At 42.2% G+C, this 17,560-nt stretch overlaps 1 protein-coding gene across 1 annotated transcript; it reads left to right on the forward strand.

Annotated features, from left to right (window-relative positions):
- The first annotated feature begins 27 nt into the window (after positions 1-27).
- On the forward strand, positions 28-12,230 carry PDCL3 (phosducin like 3). The gene is made up of 6 exons (XM_054009784.1): positions 28-297; positions 3,197-3,329; positions 5,842-5,932; positions 6,780-6,923; positions 7,777-7,985; positions 10,433-12,230. Exons 1-6 carry the CDS (start codon positions 292-294, stop codon positions 10,573-10,575), a joined length of 726 nt encoding a protein of 241 aa, XP_053865759.1. The 5' UTR covers positions 28-291; the 3' UTR covers positions 10,576-12,230.
- Positions 12,231-17,560: the final 5,330 nt, after the last annotated feature.

Below are 17,560 nucleotides of genomic sequence, written 5' to 3' on the forward strand. Positions count from 1 at the left end.
CCCTGGGGCTGGAGCCCCGCTCGCTATGGCAGGCACCCCCTCTCCGCCAGCCCCAGACGACACAGCCCCGCAGGGTCCGAATGCGAAGCGGGGGATGACCCTGGCTGCCCCTACAGCCCCTGGCTGTCCTTACAAGGCTACCCCGGAAGCCGCCGCTCCCGCCGCGTTACACAGTTCCTGCTCCGGGGCCTGCAGACAGGAGCGGCACGCGGGGGCTGAGCGTAGCCGGGGGAACTTGCCCTGTGGCCGGCCCCAGAGAGGCGCTGCTGCTGCTGCAGTTTCGGGGACACGATGCAGGTGAGGCGCCGCGAGCGCCGTGGGGAGGTTCCCGGGAGGCAGGCGGCGTTCCTGCCTCGCCGGCCGGGGGAAGGGCTCGCAAAGCCCCCGCGCTGCGGGCTGGATCCGGCTGCCCCTGGCGGGGATCGGCGTCGCCTGGCCCCAGCTGCAGCATGGCCCGTAAGGGGCCTGCTCCGCTCGGCGCAGCTGGGGGCTCGCTCGGGGCCTCCCCTGGGCAGGGCGCCGCTGTGCGCTGGCCGGGGCTGCAAGGAGGAGCCGCCCCCTCTGCCCCCCGTGCTCCGCTAGCCGCGGTGCGGGGGAGTAGTGCTGGCCGGCCATAGCCATATAAGGAGCGCGGTGCGGACTCGCTTTGCCCTTCCTGGGCCTCGGGTTACAACGTTGCATGGGGGATGCTCCTTGTAAGGGGGAAAAGCCTCCGCCGCGATCCCCTTCCGCCTGCTCTGGGCACGGGTCTTGCATTGCTAATAGCCCCCGGGGGGCCCTGCAGCATTGGGGCTGGGCTCCCACACGAGCTACCAAAGCGCCAGGACAGGAGACTTCAAGAGAGAGGGTGGGTGCGGTGACATCTGCTATTGGACCAACTTCTGTTGGGGAGAGACAGGCTTTGGAGCAGCCCCGAAAACAGCACTGAATGGCTCCCAAGCTTCTCTCTTTCGCCAACAGAAGTTGGTGCAATAAGAGATGACCTCAGCCCCCTTGTCTCTAATATCCTGGGACCCACACAGCTACAGTAATACTACAGGAAACTTCAACTCTATCAAAACACACTTCCTACGCTCTGGGCTGAAGAGGGAAGGGTGGAGGGACAATTCTACCAGGCCCTGAGCTCAGCCTGACCACAGTCATATTTATTACGAAATGTAAAATTCCAATACTGCCTCAAAATAAAGCCTAATTGTATTGACTTACCAGTGGTCTTACTCCCAACAGTCTTATGATACTTGTTCTTAGCATTGTGTCTGCCCCCCTTATTTTAAAACACTATCTGTGCTCATGTCCCATACGGCCCTAGAATATATTAATGTGTAAACGGTGACTTGACATGCACTGACAACATGCTTTGTCTTTATTTTGATGTCCTGTAAAGCATTGTCTGCCACAAGGTCTTGTAGTCAGGAAGGTGTATGTTTATGTAAAGTGTGGTCTTAGTCTGAACTATGAGTGGCTGGGTAGCATTGTGGAGTTGTTTATTGTCTCAAAGCTCAGATGAAATTTGTTTTGGCTTACAAGGAAAAAAGAAGTTGGTTTGTTTTCCTAGGTGACAGACTTACAAATACACCCTTGGCTCTGGAAGCCTACTTGGATTGTTTCTGGCTTGTGCATCACCACCAATAATACAATTTTGCTGGCCAATTTCTACCTTCAGTGGCACTTGTGCACCTACAAAATTTGATGGTGCAATAGGAAATGATAGTGCTATTGATCTGTGAGATAGAATGATAGAGCCCATCTCGGTCTTCCAAAGCTATATTGCTTGGAGAGTTCATAGAAGTACATCTTGCGTTAGTCACCCAAGTAATCAATACAGATACTGAAGTGATACGAAACATGCAAGTATCTGAGTGACTCCCTGTATTAACAAAGTAAGGAATCATTAGCCCCATTTAGAGCCACTAATTGAACCTATATGTCCTCATCAACTCCTGTGACTCCCGCAATTTTATTATAACTCCAAGATGTATAGTATGTGTTATGTGTCTGACCTCTGTTCAGCATTCCTCTGTCTTCTCCTGAGAGGGATACAAAATCACTTTGTTTCTGGTTGGTGGTGGCTGTATGTATCTATGTAAGTATGTATGTATTAAAAACAATATATGTATTTTTTTTTACATCTTACTTTGATATCTTTCTGTCAAGATAGTAAAACAAACTGTTGGAAAAGTTAGGCATTGCATCTAAATGTTGCCAATAAACAATAAAACATTGCAAGAACAGACTCTTTTTTTTAAAAAAGTTCCTACCTGGAAGGAAATGACAAAAGTACCTACTGCTTATGTTTTGCTAGAATCCCAAACCTAGTATATTCTGGACCTTACATTAGTCCTTGTCTACACACACCTTTATATAAAGGTGTGTTCGTTTAAACCAGTACAAAACCCTGTTTTGGTTCAAGATGCTTATGTAGATTTAGCTAAACTTGATTCCGTAGTGATTTGAGCTAAACCCAAATAAAGTGTTTTCACAAACTGGTGCAATTTTAACAAAATTGGTTTTGAAATCTATTTTAAGTTAAACTGGTGAAACTTCGTTGGGTTGAAAAAGCCAATGTGGCAGGAGTGATTACTGGGGGACTGCCATTTGTACAGTTGGTGAACATTTTCTGACTGGAAAAAAGGAAATTTTCTTTTCTTTTTTTCTAGCTAGCTGTACCCATAAGGAGGTCACAGGTTCTGTGACCTGTGTCGTCTTTTTTTTTTTTTTTTTTTTTAAGCAAAAGCAAACTCCTGGTACCGACAGACACTCTGCTTTCTCTCTCCCTGCCCTCCCACCCAGATCATTTCTCCTTTCCCCAAGTAATGGAGTTACAAACTGTGGTGCAACATTCTCCTTTTTTTTTTTTTTTTTTTGAATCTGCAGAAGCCCTTCTGTAGGGTTTGAGGTAGAATGAAAAGGGGTGAAGCAAGGTACCAGCTTCTTTGCAGGGCACTATCCCCTGTTCAAGCCTGAACAGAAGTCCCATCAGCAGGAGAATGTGTGTGTGTTTTCTGTTGCAAAACCACTACTCCAGTAATGTTGTATGTCTCTGGGGGGAAATCCTCGTGCCGCACCCTCCCTCTCCCCCCGCGCACATCCTCCCCCTCAAAAAAAAAAAAAAATTTGACTGGGACTCTGTTGTGGAAGTGATAGAAGTGTTCCTTCAGTTTAAAACATACACATCCTCTGTTCTGTTCTGTTTTAGGATCCCAATGCGGATACAGAATGGAATGACATTTTGCGTAAGAAGGGCATCCTCCCTTCCAAGGAAAAGCCAAAAGAGCAAGAGGAGGCGGTAGAGGAGCAGGAGCAGCAGAGACTTCAGCAGAAGTCTGTTGGTGAGTGATCAGGCAATAAGAGGCAGCAGAAAGCTAAATCCCGAGCTGCTTCTGTATTAGCGTGTCCAGTCACTTTAAAATGTCCAAATGAAAAACAACCTTTTCTCCTGTAACTTAGGGGATACCAAGAGTAGAACTCATATGACATGTTTCGCTTGTTACAATATAGCAGAATTGCAGAATTCACTTTTTTTACAACTTTGGCCGATATTGATCGTTTTAAAGCAATTTTTAGATTTCTTTTATGGATATTGCGGGAGGGGGTGTCAGACAATCTTTTTGTAATAGAATCTCAATTTCTACTGTCATTAAAGTTAAAGCTTTATGAACTGTTAAAAGATAAATTGTGAACATCGCATGTCAAAATATACAAAATAAATATCCTTAAATCAACAAGTCATATATGTTTTTCCTATTCATTTACTAGTCCATTTGTAACAAGTCTAAATCACTGGATTTTGACTCTAGTAAATTCTCAAGCAGCATTTTTCTTTCTTTATCTTTAAAATGTGATTTATCGTCTATGGGGGGAAAAGTTCATTGGTTTGTGTGTGCATCTATGGTTATGACACTAAGCACCCCTGAATTCACCCCCTACACACTATTGTAATAATCTTTGTACAAAATATGCCTTGTGAGATATCACTTGAAAACTCATAGACTTTAAGGCCAGAAGGGATCATCATGATCATCTAGACTGACCTGCATATTGCAGGCCAGAGAATCCTGCTTACCCACTCCTGTAATAGACCCATAACCACTGTTTCGTTTCTTGCATTTGTTCAGAAAGTAGATATTGCTGTTAAGTTTTGCTTCCTTTTTCATCATGTTGTGGAGTTTACATTTCAGATGACTAAATTTGATATCTTCCATTGTTGTATGTAGTATAGTTGTAGCCATATTGGTCCCAGGTTATTAGAGAGACAAGGTGGGTGAGGTGATATCTTTTTTTGGACCAACTTCTGTTAGTGAGAGAGACAAACTTTCCAGACGCACACAGCTCTTCTTCAGGTCTGGGGAAGATACTCTGAACAGGTGGAACAGATTGTTTAGCCTAAGAAATTAGCATTTATACTAAAGGATCGTGCAAGGCAGAGTGGCCCATTAATGCCTCGGCAGTCCTTTTTATAGGACAAAAAGTGGAGGTTAGTGGGTTACAGATTGTTGTAATAAGTCATAAATCCAGTGTCTATGTTCAGTCCATGATTTTTCATAACTTTGCTAGACACTAATTTAAGCTCCCAGCTCCATTTTTTGAAAGTGTTGTGCAGGTTTCCTTTGAGGATAAGTACGGATAGGTCAGTTATAGAGTGATCGCTTTGTGGAAACTGCCCACCCACAGGTGATAGTGTGTTTTTGTCTTTTATCATTTTCCTATGTGAGTTCATTTGAGAGCATAGTGATTATCTGGTTTCACCCACATAGTTGCTATTGGGGCATTTAGTGAACTGGATGAGTGTGGTAGACGTGTAGGATCCCTGGATCTTGAAAGATGTGCTTTGGTGAGTGATGATCATTGTAGCAGTGGAGATAAGTCTGCAGGTTTTGCATCTGTTTTGGCAGAGTTTGGTGCTGTTTTGAGTTGGTGTGTCCTTGTATGTGGGGAGCTTGCTTCTGATGATGAGCTTGGAGAGGCAGGGGGGTTGTTTGAAGGCCAGAAGAGAGGGTCAGGAAAGGTTTCTTTCAGGATGGGGTCCCCATCCAGTATGGGTTGTAGTTCATAGAATCATAGAAGATTAGGGTTAGAAGAGACCTCAGGAGGTCATTTAGTTTGATGATACCCCATATGGGTTCTAGTACATGGTGGTAGGCTACAACAAGGGGAGTGTGGTTGGAGTGGGTTTTGTTTCTATATTGAAGCAGGTTCTCTAAGGCTATTTGGGTAGCCCATTCCATGATGCAATCTACTTCTCTGGGCTTATTATTCTGCTTATTCATTTTCAAAAGAAATAGATATCATTGTCTAAAATAAGGTTTGGCTTGGCTATTGTTATGAATTTTCAAAATAGTCAAATAACCCTGGGATAGAGTCAAGGGAACAGAGCTGATGATGGTGTGAGGCTGGTGACTGTAATCCTGAAATTCATGACTTGTTTAAATTGTTGGAACCTTAATTGTAATGCAGTACGTATTTGTTCGTTGGGATCACAGGATAATCAACAAGAACTGATGCTTAGAAGTAACTCAGAAGTCACTTTAGTAACTTTTTGATCAAGTATTTGCAGTTGCATCCCAGATATTTAAAATAGTAAATCTGTGGAGTGGTGTATGGATAAAGTTCTACCATCCCTCTTCCAGCTCAAAGTGCTGAGTCTGAGGGTTTCTCAACTCCCTTCTCCGATAATTGTATGTGGTCTTACTGTGTTATCTTGTTCAATAGTTTAGAGAAACAGCAGAAAATAACATGCATTTTCTCAAGAGGAATAATGCATGATGTGGGGTTACAAACTTGCACAGGTTAATCTTCCTTCTCTAGTGGAATATTGCTAATCCTATATTTCTCCCACTCCAGTGAAAACATATGAAGACATGACTTTGGAGGAGCTAGAAGAAAATGAAGACGAGTTTAATGAGGAAGATGAGCAAGCTATCAAAATGTACAGGTGAGAGCAGCTTGCACAACTGTCTAAATGAAACTATGTTGGTTACCTCCTTACACGCTAAAACAATGCAATTGGATTTCCATTTTCCTGAAGAGAAGGGGAGGAAGGCTGTGCTTAATAAGGCCCAAGACAGGGAGCTGGAAGGCCTGGGGTTTGTACCCTAGTCTGAAAGACTTCTTAGTATCCTTAACTAAGCCACTTGGGTCTACATCTTGGGTAGCCTATTTAGGGTTCAATTTTTCATAGATACTCTTAACACAACCCAAGTTGAAGTCAATGGGTGCAAAGATCCTATGCAAATCAGATCTTGGGTTCAGCACCTAACTTATTGGAGACTTCTAAACATTTTGGCCTTAATGAAATTGAGGCAGAGAGATTATGGGTCTGAATCTCTACCATGTTTTTACTTAAGCAGTCATTTATATTGGTTTAGTGTGGGAGTAAAAAAACTCTGTCATTCTGACTTGGTATTATTTTGTATAGATATAAATGACTGCTCAAGGTGCAGGATAGTGGAGAGCTCGTCCCTAAGTATTTTTAACTATTTACCTCTATCTCAGGGACTAAATATATTTTTATGCACAATGTCTGAAGTTGAATATTGTGACTTTATTCCACTATGATACAAACATTAATCAGTTTTAGACTGCTCTTATATTTAAATGCAAAACTATGTAAATTCTCCTTCTCTACCCTGGTGCTTAGAGACCTTTATAATTCATCTCTGCAGACTAGGCTTCAAAACCCGTGATGTTGATTGTCTAATCATCTCTCTGTTATACAAGTGTATCTGTTCTCAAGACTGTTTGATTTCTCTGCTCCCATCTTTCCCCTCCTTGTTGTGTAGACAGCAAAGGATAGCAGAATGGAAAGCAACTCAAATAAAGAACAAATTTGGGGAAATTCTGGAGATTTCAGGACAGGATTATGTTCAGGAAGTTACCAAAGCTGGCAAGGGTATATGGGTAATCCTGCATCTTTACAAACAAGGGTAAGTAAGCTGTTTTTAAATAATTAGCATTTTCAGATGCTATTAGTGAACAATGCTAATACCTTTAGACAAGTGAATAACTGTGTTATGGACATTAGAATTCTGGAATTAATTCTTTATCAGTTAAAATGAAGGAAAACCACACTCTTTATGCTTATCGCTTACGACCAAAGTCTACTGAAACTTCGCTACAGAGAGCTTCTGGGGACAGACTTAATCCTTTTCTGTATAAAAGCACTTGAGGCTATGCACTCAAGATCACCAGCTCTACCCAATGGAGTTCTATGTGGCCCATCTTCTCTAGCTGCACAAAATTTGGGTGAGCAAGGTACTCAACCCCACTGACATTACAAAATAGCTTTTCAAGGAAGTTGTCATTACTTTGGAAATAAATCTGTGTGTTATAGAAATGATTCTAAAAACTTGCTTGTTCGTTGTCTTTAGTGTAATTTAAATTAATCAACTCTTCACAGCACACAATATTTTGCTTCATCTTTTTAACAATACAAATAGAAGTTTGATTCTTTTCTTTAAAAAGCTGTTATTTCTCTCCACCTTGTGTCTACTTTTTTAGCATGCACTAGTCACAGAAGTGGCATCTTGTAAACTAACTTTGTTCTATAATAGAGTGGGAAATCTTAGTTCAACTACTGTAACAAATGACTCTAATGGCTCTAATCTTATATGTATACTGGAGTGATGGGCACTGTAGTAATATCTATACATTGTTTTATACATTTGTATTTCCATAAGTACTGTTCAATAGGTTGGTATTTCTAACTTTCCATGTGGAAGGGACTATTCTTGATATTCTATCTCTTAGCTCTTCTTTTTATCTGTTTTCTTTTAACAGAATTCCCCTCTGTACCTTAATAAATCAGCATTTGAGTGGACTTGCCAGGAAGTTCCCAGATGTCAAATTTATCAAAGCCATTTCTACAACCTGCATACCCAACTACCCTGATAGGAACCTACCTACAATTTTTACGTACCTTGAAGGAGATATCAAGGCCCAGTTTGTTGGGCCCCTGGTGTTTGGTGGCATGAACCTGACAAGAGACGGTAAGCAGCTGCATCTAGTATCTTGTAAAGGAAAAGCAGAATGTCAGTAACCAGTTTAATTAATCTTCCCTATGTTATGCTTGCACTGACCCTCAGAATGCAGGGGCTGGGAATTGGTGGCAGGAGGAAAAGAGTGTAATAGGTCATATGATTATTTACATTTCTCATGTACATCTTCTGATTCAAGAGTATATTTTAAGCAGTAAAATATATACACACTTTCTGTCATTTCTTCCCTCCAAAGTTGTTTGTATTCCCTGACCATCCTCCGCTTGCTTTATAACCTGTACTGCTTGGTTGTGTGTTCTTAGAGTTCTTCTCTCTTACCTTCCTGACCCACGGACTCTGTTTCTAAGTCACTATGCCCCTAACTCCCAAGAGGCAATGTTTTCCCTACCACCATTGGGGCTGGGAGCTTGAAGATGCACTGCTCTCTCTCCCTCCTCCTTCTCCCCGCTGCTGCATCTCTGGCAGTAGCTGGGGTCTCTCTCATCTCTCTGAAGTAAAGTCTGAATCTGAGCTCTGAGAAGAAGTGGTGTAGTCTCTCATAATTCTAGAGTGGGGCGGGGGGCACCTACACCAGGTGCCCTGTGGGGGTGAGGCGCTACTTTTTCTCTGGGGTTCAGGGCTCAATTTAGCCCATATTCCCCGGTGGCAAATAATCTGGGCACAGGCTACCAGTGTTGCTGAACCTTTTAACATACTTGATGCAAATGTTTGATAAGCATATCATACGCTCTGTACATGAGGTCTGACAAGGTATTTCAGCACTGAGTGTTTTTTTCCTATGAATGTTGTTGTTCTTCAAGCTTGTCTGAAAAAGCATTTCTTTGAAAGTGAAGGGAAGGGGAACAAAATTCTTCTTAAACGGTACATCAAGATGAAGGATGTCAGCAGTAAAATGATACTTCCTGCATGTTGGAAACTGAATGAAACCCTTTATCCTGATTTAAAAGGGGATTTTATTGTAATTAAAACGATATTGTTAAATTTCCCAATGGTTCTCTCCAGTTACCTTTAAATAAATTTGAGGGTGCCGAAGAAGTACACCACCAATAAATGGCATTTCAAGTGCTGTATTTAACTATATCACTTAGCTCTTTCGCAATAGCATGCAAATAGACTTTCACTAATCAAAGTCGTGGTTTAACTAAAACCCTGGTCTTTTCACATTCTGTGTGTAGTACTCGACAGTAAGTGTTCCTGGCTTTCCAGTGGAAAATTCACTAATACCTATCTCATAGAACTGGAAGGGACCTTGAAAGGTTGTTGAGTCCAGCCCCCTGCCCCAGGGATCTGGGGCAAAATCAGTACTTGGTCCTAAGTGGCCCCTTCAAGGATTGAACTCACAACCCTGGGTTGAGCAGGCTAATGCTCAAACCACTGAGCTATCCCTCCCCCATCATGAGAGCATTGCTTTGGGAACAACTACATCTAAATGTAGAGATTGGCTAATTATACATCAAAGTGAGAAATAATTAAAGGTTCTATTATTATCAGTTCTCCATTTCTAAGAACATAAGAATGGCCATACTGGGTCCATCTAGCCTAGTCTCCTGTCTTTCAACTTTAGCCAGTGCCAGGTGCTTCAGAGGGAATGAACAGAACAGTGCAATTTATCAAGGGATCCATCCCCTGTCTTCCAGTCCCAGCTTCTGACAGTCAGAGGCTTAGGGACACCCAAAGCACACATCCCTTCATTTAAAGTAATTGGCATCTACAGTAATTGATTTTCAGGTTCCTGGGGATAAGTGTTATACTCCCTCAGGTTAGTCATCACATAAGGTTCACCTCTGCACTCTTTGAATTCTTTTTCTTTTGGTCTATGAAACGATGTGATTTATCTGTGATTGAGGAGAATGTGAGGTTATATTCATTTCCTTTTTGTCTAACAGAATTAGATTTTAATGATTGGATTGCCAGCAGGACTAGGAGAGAGGCTTCTGCTGAATGTGTGGTATTGACTTTCTTCCGCTTTGAGGAAGTAATCCAATTTGAGCCTATATAATAATAGGCCTGCTATCAGGAGGGAGATCCTTCTCTTGTAAAGGAACTAATCAGCGCAAGGGGTGCGGGTAGTGGATGAATTGTATTTTTAAAGTTTCCCTGTAAAAATATCTAATTCAGATGTGCAAATGGAACTGTTGCAATTTTTTCCTTCTGTTAAGTAATCTATTCTTTGTCTCTTCCTACCACTTAGTCATTATATAATTCAAGAAACTTTTATCCTCTCGCAGTGTTTTCAACAGCTGGAGTACACCACTGATTAGTCTGTATCATACGTGCTTTAAAATTCACAAGACAGTCTGCAAACACAGTGTGTAAAATGTTGTATGTTTCATATAGTAAAGGTTTTGTATGCTACAGAAAAGAGAAGGCTGAGCCTGAAAGAGCATACACTGTTCCTCCAACCTCATGGGGCATTCTTTTCTCTTAATTCCATGTAGAACTGGAGTGGAAGATTTCAGAGTCGGGTGCCATCAAGACAGATCTAGAGGAAAACCCCAAGAAACAGATCCAGGACCAGTTGATATCCTCAGTCAGGAGCTCTGTTCCAACAAGGAGGGACAGCGACTCTGAAGAGGATTAATTCCTATACCAACGTGTAAGATTGATACAGTACATTTTCAGCCAAAGCTCATATCCAATATACTGGACGAAACCCAGCTGTGACACCTTAATCTTTCCACTGAGGGCTCTGTATTACGGAAGAATAGATTTTCAAGATAGCAGTTTTATTAGCAATTTCAAGCTTTTTATCTGTTACAACTTTGTTTAAAATCCAGAACAGTTTGAAAGACTTTTATAAATGGAGACACAGTAAATCTTACCCCGCGTTTTGAAAAATAGTTATAGTAGGAAGAGTGATCCTTTTTCCTCTTCTTTTGGTAAATCTTTGTGACAGAGAGAGAGGCTTACAAGTTTAAGTACCAAATGGACTGGTACATAGTGTATTGATTTTAAGTAACTTATATTCATGTAAATAAATTATACATATCTAAGTTACAATGCACCATTTATTGCAACATTGCAGTAAGTTCGGGCTTCAGAGTCCTTTTGTTAGCCTGTTGTTTATCACGATGTCTATTCTGGGCATTGAGAGAGGCAAGCTTGCCTCCAGGACAGTCTCTGATCTGTAGAATACTCAGTTGACTAAGGCTATAACTTTATCAAATTAGTGTAACTACCAAACTGGTGCCTCTTATTCACAATGGAAGTGATGTTAAGAGTTACCATTTTTTTTATATTAAAGTAAAAACTTTGCATTCCAGCGTCTGCTACAAATACTACTTGTTAAACTAGGAAGCCCTTGGAGTAGGAAAGAAAAAGTTAAAATGCCATCCTAATTATAGATGTTTTGAAACTTAAGAAAGCTGCATGGCTGTTTCAGATTGGGCTTGCTGTCCACCTACACTTCTCATTTGTCTACATGTGTATGCTAATAAGCTGCACATGACTATGCTAACAAGCTGACCCAAAGACCTTTTGTTATGTCGCTGATGGATTCTGTGGGAGTATAGAATTTAGCATTTAATAAGTATAAATCCTTTTGCTTTGCATTGCATTGAGATTAGCCTCCAGAAGCTTTCATCTTGGCTTCTTCAGCTTGAACCCTCTATCTGAATCAGTGGAACTTATTTTAGTTCTGCTATTTTAAATAAATTACATATTAGGTTGTAAGATCTTGGTGCAGGGACTGTCTTCCTGTGGGGTTGAATAGTGTCTAACTCAAGGGGACTCTGATCTTTTGGTGCTACAAATAAAGAACAAAGATATAAAATTGCTCTTGGTCTCAATATTACCCGTGCATTGTTGGGGTATGGCCCCCTTCTTGTATTATAAAAGGTGATTAGAAGTTCCTGATTTACTTGTTTAAAATTCCAACATTATCAGTTTTCACCCAATTGAGTGATCTGATTGAACATAAAAACTCAGTTGTAGATTAAGCTTGTCTATGCAAACAAACTTCTATTAACACAAACACTGAAATACTTCTCCTTGTATCAGATTATTTGAGACCCGTCTGTGTACTTGACTGTTTTGTCTTTGCATATCTGGAGCAATTCTTCTTACACCTTGTATAGCACAGACAGGATCTGTATGTTGGAGAGAAATTCTTCCAGTGTGTATTGAAGAGCTTTGGTGCATAAGTATAAATGTTGATTGTGCATCGTATTTGAAAAGGGGAGTGGGAGGGTTTTATAAATGTCCATCTGAAGTAATAAAACAGCAGTATACACAACATCCCCTGTAGCCTATCCAATGTGTGTCCTGTACTCAACTAGTCAATTCTCCTTTTTCCTCCATCCCACACAGTTAAAAAAGTAGACCCAGAAATTAAACATTCTTGGTTACTTCCTCAGCCTTGCACAAAACACTTAAACCTGCTATTGGCTTTTAAACCGAATGTGATTTTAAAGGAAACACCTTTTCCACACCTGAAGAAGAACTGTTGGGAGCTCGAAAGCTTGTCTCTTTCACCAACTGAAGTTGGTACAATATAAAGTATTATCTCACTTACCTTGTCTCTTTAAAGGAAACAGTTATTCTTATATTCATATCTGACAAAGTTCAACCCAGCTGTAGGAGATACTGCTTCCCACTTAGTAGAGATAGTGTATTTGATGGTTCCTAAATCTTTGCACCCACAAAACAGAGGCCCAGTGTGGTTTTATATTAGGAAATAATCATTGATATTTTACAATAAACCGCTCTCTTGATCAGTGGGCCCAGACTGCTCAGTGGTGTAATCCTGCTACAAAATAGGCCTACACTGTGAAGGAAGTTTGAAGTCTAACCAAGTATTAAAGGGTAGTACGGACTTACCACAGGACTGGCAGCAAGAAATTGCTGTGCTCCAAGTCCGGGTCTGACAAGGACTCTGATCTCCTTTAACTTATGCACACATATATCCAATAAACAGGAGCGCCTATTCCTGGCTCAAGGTGGTCCTCTCCAGTTCTTAAATATACACCAGTAAACAGTGCCAAGCTCAGCAGGGGCTCGCTGGGAAGGGATGGGGCAAAGGATCCACTGTTACATAATCCCCTCTGGTCTTTACTCCCTATGAAGTGAAGGTAGGAGGACCTAGAGCAGGCTCTCTTCCTCCTCCCTTAATGCCACAAAGTGCTAGTTTCTGCACTACCCATATGTGTATTCGATGTCATCATTATTGATGATTTACTCTAACCCACATCATTTCAACACTATCAGCCCAGGGTGGGGTGGAGGGTGTTGTGAGAGGCTACCGGTGTGGTGCTTCTGCTTTCTCCTGTTGATATCACTCGGCTGCGTGCGTGTGTTCCCTGTGTGTGCTGCCCCAGCTCTGCGCAGATAGCTGACACAGCAGACCCGACGAGAACCCCCAATAACCACAGAGTCTACTAAGATACAAAGGCACCTCGGCCAGGTTTATTGCGATCTCGGACACAATTGCAGTTCCCCGTAGATTACTTAGTCTACCGGGCATACTACTAATAGATGCCTCTTGGCAAGGACCCGACTCAGTGGCGGGACTTTCCACTGCCCCCGTGGCCGGACAAAGACACCACCCCAGGGACACATTCTTATACACAGGTACAAACAAGTTACACATCACTCCTGACGTATTGAGGTGCAACCCCTCTACGTAGCAAGGTACAACCCCTCTATGTAATAAGGTGCCGCCTCTCACCTTGTACCTGTTGGTTCGATCAAAACAACTCTATCCATCATTTTACCCTTTTGCCCCTGTCATTGGGATGGGTCGGCCTGTTCCATGTTATCTGTGGAATGTTCCGGTATAGTGTGTCTTGGTACCATGTTTATACTGTAACTATGCAACATCAGCCCTTTCCTTGCCAACTTCTGTGAGCAAGGCCTGCCTCTTGCTCACAGCTTAACTTTGCTTCATATTAGCAAATTCTTGACCATTACTTTAGTTTGGTTCAGGCCTCATACTGGGCCTTCATTAGGCCTTTACTTACTACATTGCCTTCACTTACTACAGAGGGGGTGTTTCTTATTTTGCATTTTAGTAGATGTCACTGAAATACAGAATAGTGGTGTGGGAAGAATGAAGATGAAAAGTTGGATTTGTACTTTTTCCGTGAGGTGCTTAATTTATTGATGCTTTGGGAGAAAAATTAGAGGATGCCATATTGAAGGAGGCAGATGTGAGAATAAAAAATGATGGGCTGCTTTGTCATGGAGTTGAGACCCATGTAGAGTGCAATTTTAAGTGTTCTTTATGCTTCTTGGCGTAGAGGTAAGTGTGAGAACTGCTTCTTATAAGCTTGAACTTGTTCCCTTTCTTGCCAATCGTTGTCCAGCTCAGAGCTGTAGCAGAAATTAAATCTCTGTAGGATGTGGATAATGAGCTCAGTTAATCTATCAGCAGCGTTGGATCAATGATCACGTCATATCTCCTCGGAACAGCTACATTTTTAGAGCATTATGGGGGAAGTTAGATGAACAAATCCTATTAACTATTGTGATATTCGTAGGGGTAACTACTCCATGCACTGCTGTGGAAATCTCTCCCTAGGGTGACCAGATGTCCCGATTTTATAGGTAGTCCCAATTTGGGGTCTTTTTCTTATATAGGCTCCTATTACCCCCTACCCCCTGTCCTGATTTTTCACACTTGCTGTCTGGTCACCCTATTTCTCCCTAACTGACCAGATACAAAGGCACTTCCATCAGGTGAACAGATTTTAACTATGGCATTCAGCAGGATGAAGGGCAAAAGACAACCATAGGAGCAACTTTTAACTCTAAAGTCTGTTTGTTCACATAGCTATAATGTGTCAATAAATAAATATATATGGCAGGTATCTATTAAGTGAATTGATGATTTATAAAAAGTACCTTTTAGTTGCAGCACTGTTAACTGAAATTACCTCTCCCCAGTATAGGTGTAGCCTATGCAGTGCATGCTTTTCCATACTGCTTCTGCCAAGGTGTCTTGCCCTGTTCTGGATGGACCATATGTCTGATTCTCCATTACCCATGCACCAGTGTAGAATGGGTATAAAACTACCAAATCAGAATAGTACCATTTTACAATCATTTTGCACTGGAGTAAATAACTATACAAGGTTCAGGCAATGAGAATAAGGCCCCAGTCCACCAAGCCCTTAGGCCTGTGAGTAATCCAATGGCAGTCAGTGAGACTACTCGCATGCATGAGTGTTTGCAGGAGTGGGGCCTAGGAGCATTGCAGAAGTAGAAATACCTTAAATAGCCTGAGATGATGCCATATTGAAGGAGGCAGATGTAAGATGTAACTGTTACTACTAGTGAATTTTTAAGTGATTTTTGAACTTGCTAATTTTATCTCCCTGGTATTTCACTGGAAGTTGGGCTGGGGCAGGGAGGGGCAATTGTTTATTTTCTTCACCCACAAAACTTTTCTTTTTCAATGAATTAATTATTTACCACCCTACTTGCCTGCCTACCTCTCAGGACAGTGCCCTAACCACTGGGCTATGAGATAGTCTGAGGTGGGTCTCTCCTGGTGAAGATGTTCCACTTTGTATAACTGATTTGAAGAGTCATTGGAGCAGGGGAACTGGATTCTGAGTCTCCCACTTGGGTGATCAAGCCACCAGCTGACAGTCATTCTCATAGTCCATTTCTGGCACAATGACTATTTAAGCATTTATCCAAGACAGAACAGCTTCAACAGGAGAAATTGAGAAAGCCTCACCTCATAATAGCTTATAGCTCAGTGCTTAGAGCACCCTCCGGAGACAATTTGAATAGGGATCTCCCACCTTTCTCCCCATAGGGCAGAGGAGGGGATTACTGCTGGGCAAAAGTTGAGAGAGGCGGCTCCTCCTTCAACCAGATGTTGTAAGGGCCTGATCTGTGAGGTGTGCTGAGAACACACCTACCGGATCAAGCTCCGGCAAGTGAGATATCTGTCTTCCCCTGGTTTGAGGATCCGACTGGGGCGTAGGCATGAAAAAACGGTCCAAATACTTGGTGCGTGTGCCCAGAGGCAGAGACTTCAGTGCCATGGGAACTTTTAGGATGGAAGGTTAGGCACTGAGGGATTTTAGATGCCTACAGGATTAGACTGCAGCCAAGCAATCAGCGAAAGTCCCTCTACCCACACAAACTCCAGAACTCCTGGGTGGGGTTACAAAACTTTTGTCTTAGGTGGGAGCTTGGTGATTCATTTATCCTTCCAGGTATGTTAATTGAGGGGTGCATTCATACCCTTCACTCTCAATGAGGTTTTAAGTCAACGCCTAACAAAGTTTCACCCAGTTCATAACAAGTCTGAGAGAGACCAATAGGATTTGCAACTGGAGTAAAGGGGTCTTGCAGCACTAAGATCTTGGGAGAGAGTCCATTCTAGTTTTTGCACTCTTCCCTCCTGTTTATCTTTACCCTACCTGCCCTTGCCCAATTTTTACACCTACTTCTTCCCCTTTTTAAAAGATCCAGAAATCCCTCCTAGCTGACGTAAAGTCAGTGACTGATGTTGAAGCAAAGACAGCAATCCATGTGTACAAGCTATACTCATCTTGGCTGCAACATCTGACACTGGCTATTTTCTTCAGCAAAGCATTTACTGCCAGCCTCTCTCCTTAGCCTGAATATTAAATTAGCTAAACTAGGTTGAAATAGGGAATGATCTAAAACAAGCCTTAAGGAGAAAAGAGAGGACTTTACCTGATTTCATAATGTCTGTCAAACAACAATCAGGGACTAGGCCAATTTTAGCAATTTAGTGATAAAAACTCTAGTTACCCTATTGGAAAAGGAAAACAAACAAGCCCAGCTGCACAAAGGCACTTAGGTGCGTAAGTCTCCATTTGGGTTCCACTGTGATTCCCAAAAGTCCCAGTGGACCCTGTGTAGGCACCTAACATTCAGTGTCAGTTTTCAGGGTCAAGTTCCCATGGCGCCCAAGTTGCTGCCTCTGGGCATGTGAGCTGCTACCCTACTGTCCGCATCTGGATGCCTGTCTCCCACATGAGCCCCAGCATGATCCACTAACCAGAGGAAGATAGGTTTCAGAGTAGCAGCCGTGTTAGTCTGTATCCGCAAAAAGAACAGGAGTACTTGTGGCACCTTAGAGACTAACACATTTATTAGAGCATAAGCTTTCATGGGCTACAGCCCACTTCTTCGGATGCATAGAATGGAACATATATTGAGGAGATATATATACACATGCAGAGAGCATGAAAAGGTGGGAGTTGTCTTACCAACTCTGAGAGGCCAATTAAGTAAGGGAAAAAACTTTTGAAGTGATAATCAAGATATCTTGGGCATCACTTCAAAAGTTTTTTCTCTTACTTAATTGGCCTCTCAGAGTTGGTAAGACAACTCCCACCTTTTCATGCTCTCTATATATGTATATATATATCCTCAATATATGTTCCATTCTATGCATCCGAAGAAGTGGGCTGTAGCCCACAAAAGCTTATGCTCAAATAAATTTCAGACTCTCCTGGAAGCCCTGTAGCTCCATATTCCTTAGGATGGCTGGCCAGGTCTCTACCCTTCAGCATCTCAATACCCCTTTAGCTACTCTCTGCATCCACCCTTCCAGTAGAGAGTGTCTCATATCTTAAAGA

Source organism: Malaclemys terrapin, chromosome 1, assembly GCF_027887155.1.
Source record: "Malaclemys terrapin pileata isolate rMalTer1 chromosome 1, rMalTer1.hap1, whole genome shotgun sequence".
NCBI classification, from domain to species: domain Eukaryota; kingdom Metazoa; phylum Chordata; order Testudines; family Emydidae; genus Malaclemys; species Malaclemys terrapin.

Coding starts and splice junctions, on each gene's coding strand:
- PDCL3 (XM_054009784.1), top strand. Junction 5,933..6,779: donor CAAGCTATCAAAATGTACAG/GTGAGAGCAGCT, acceptor CTTGTTGTGTAG/ACAGCAAAGGATAGCAGAAT. Junction 7,986..10,432: donor CATGAACCTGACAAGAGACG/GTAAGCAGCTGC, acceptor AATTCCATGTAG/AACTGGAGTGGAAGATTTCA.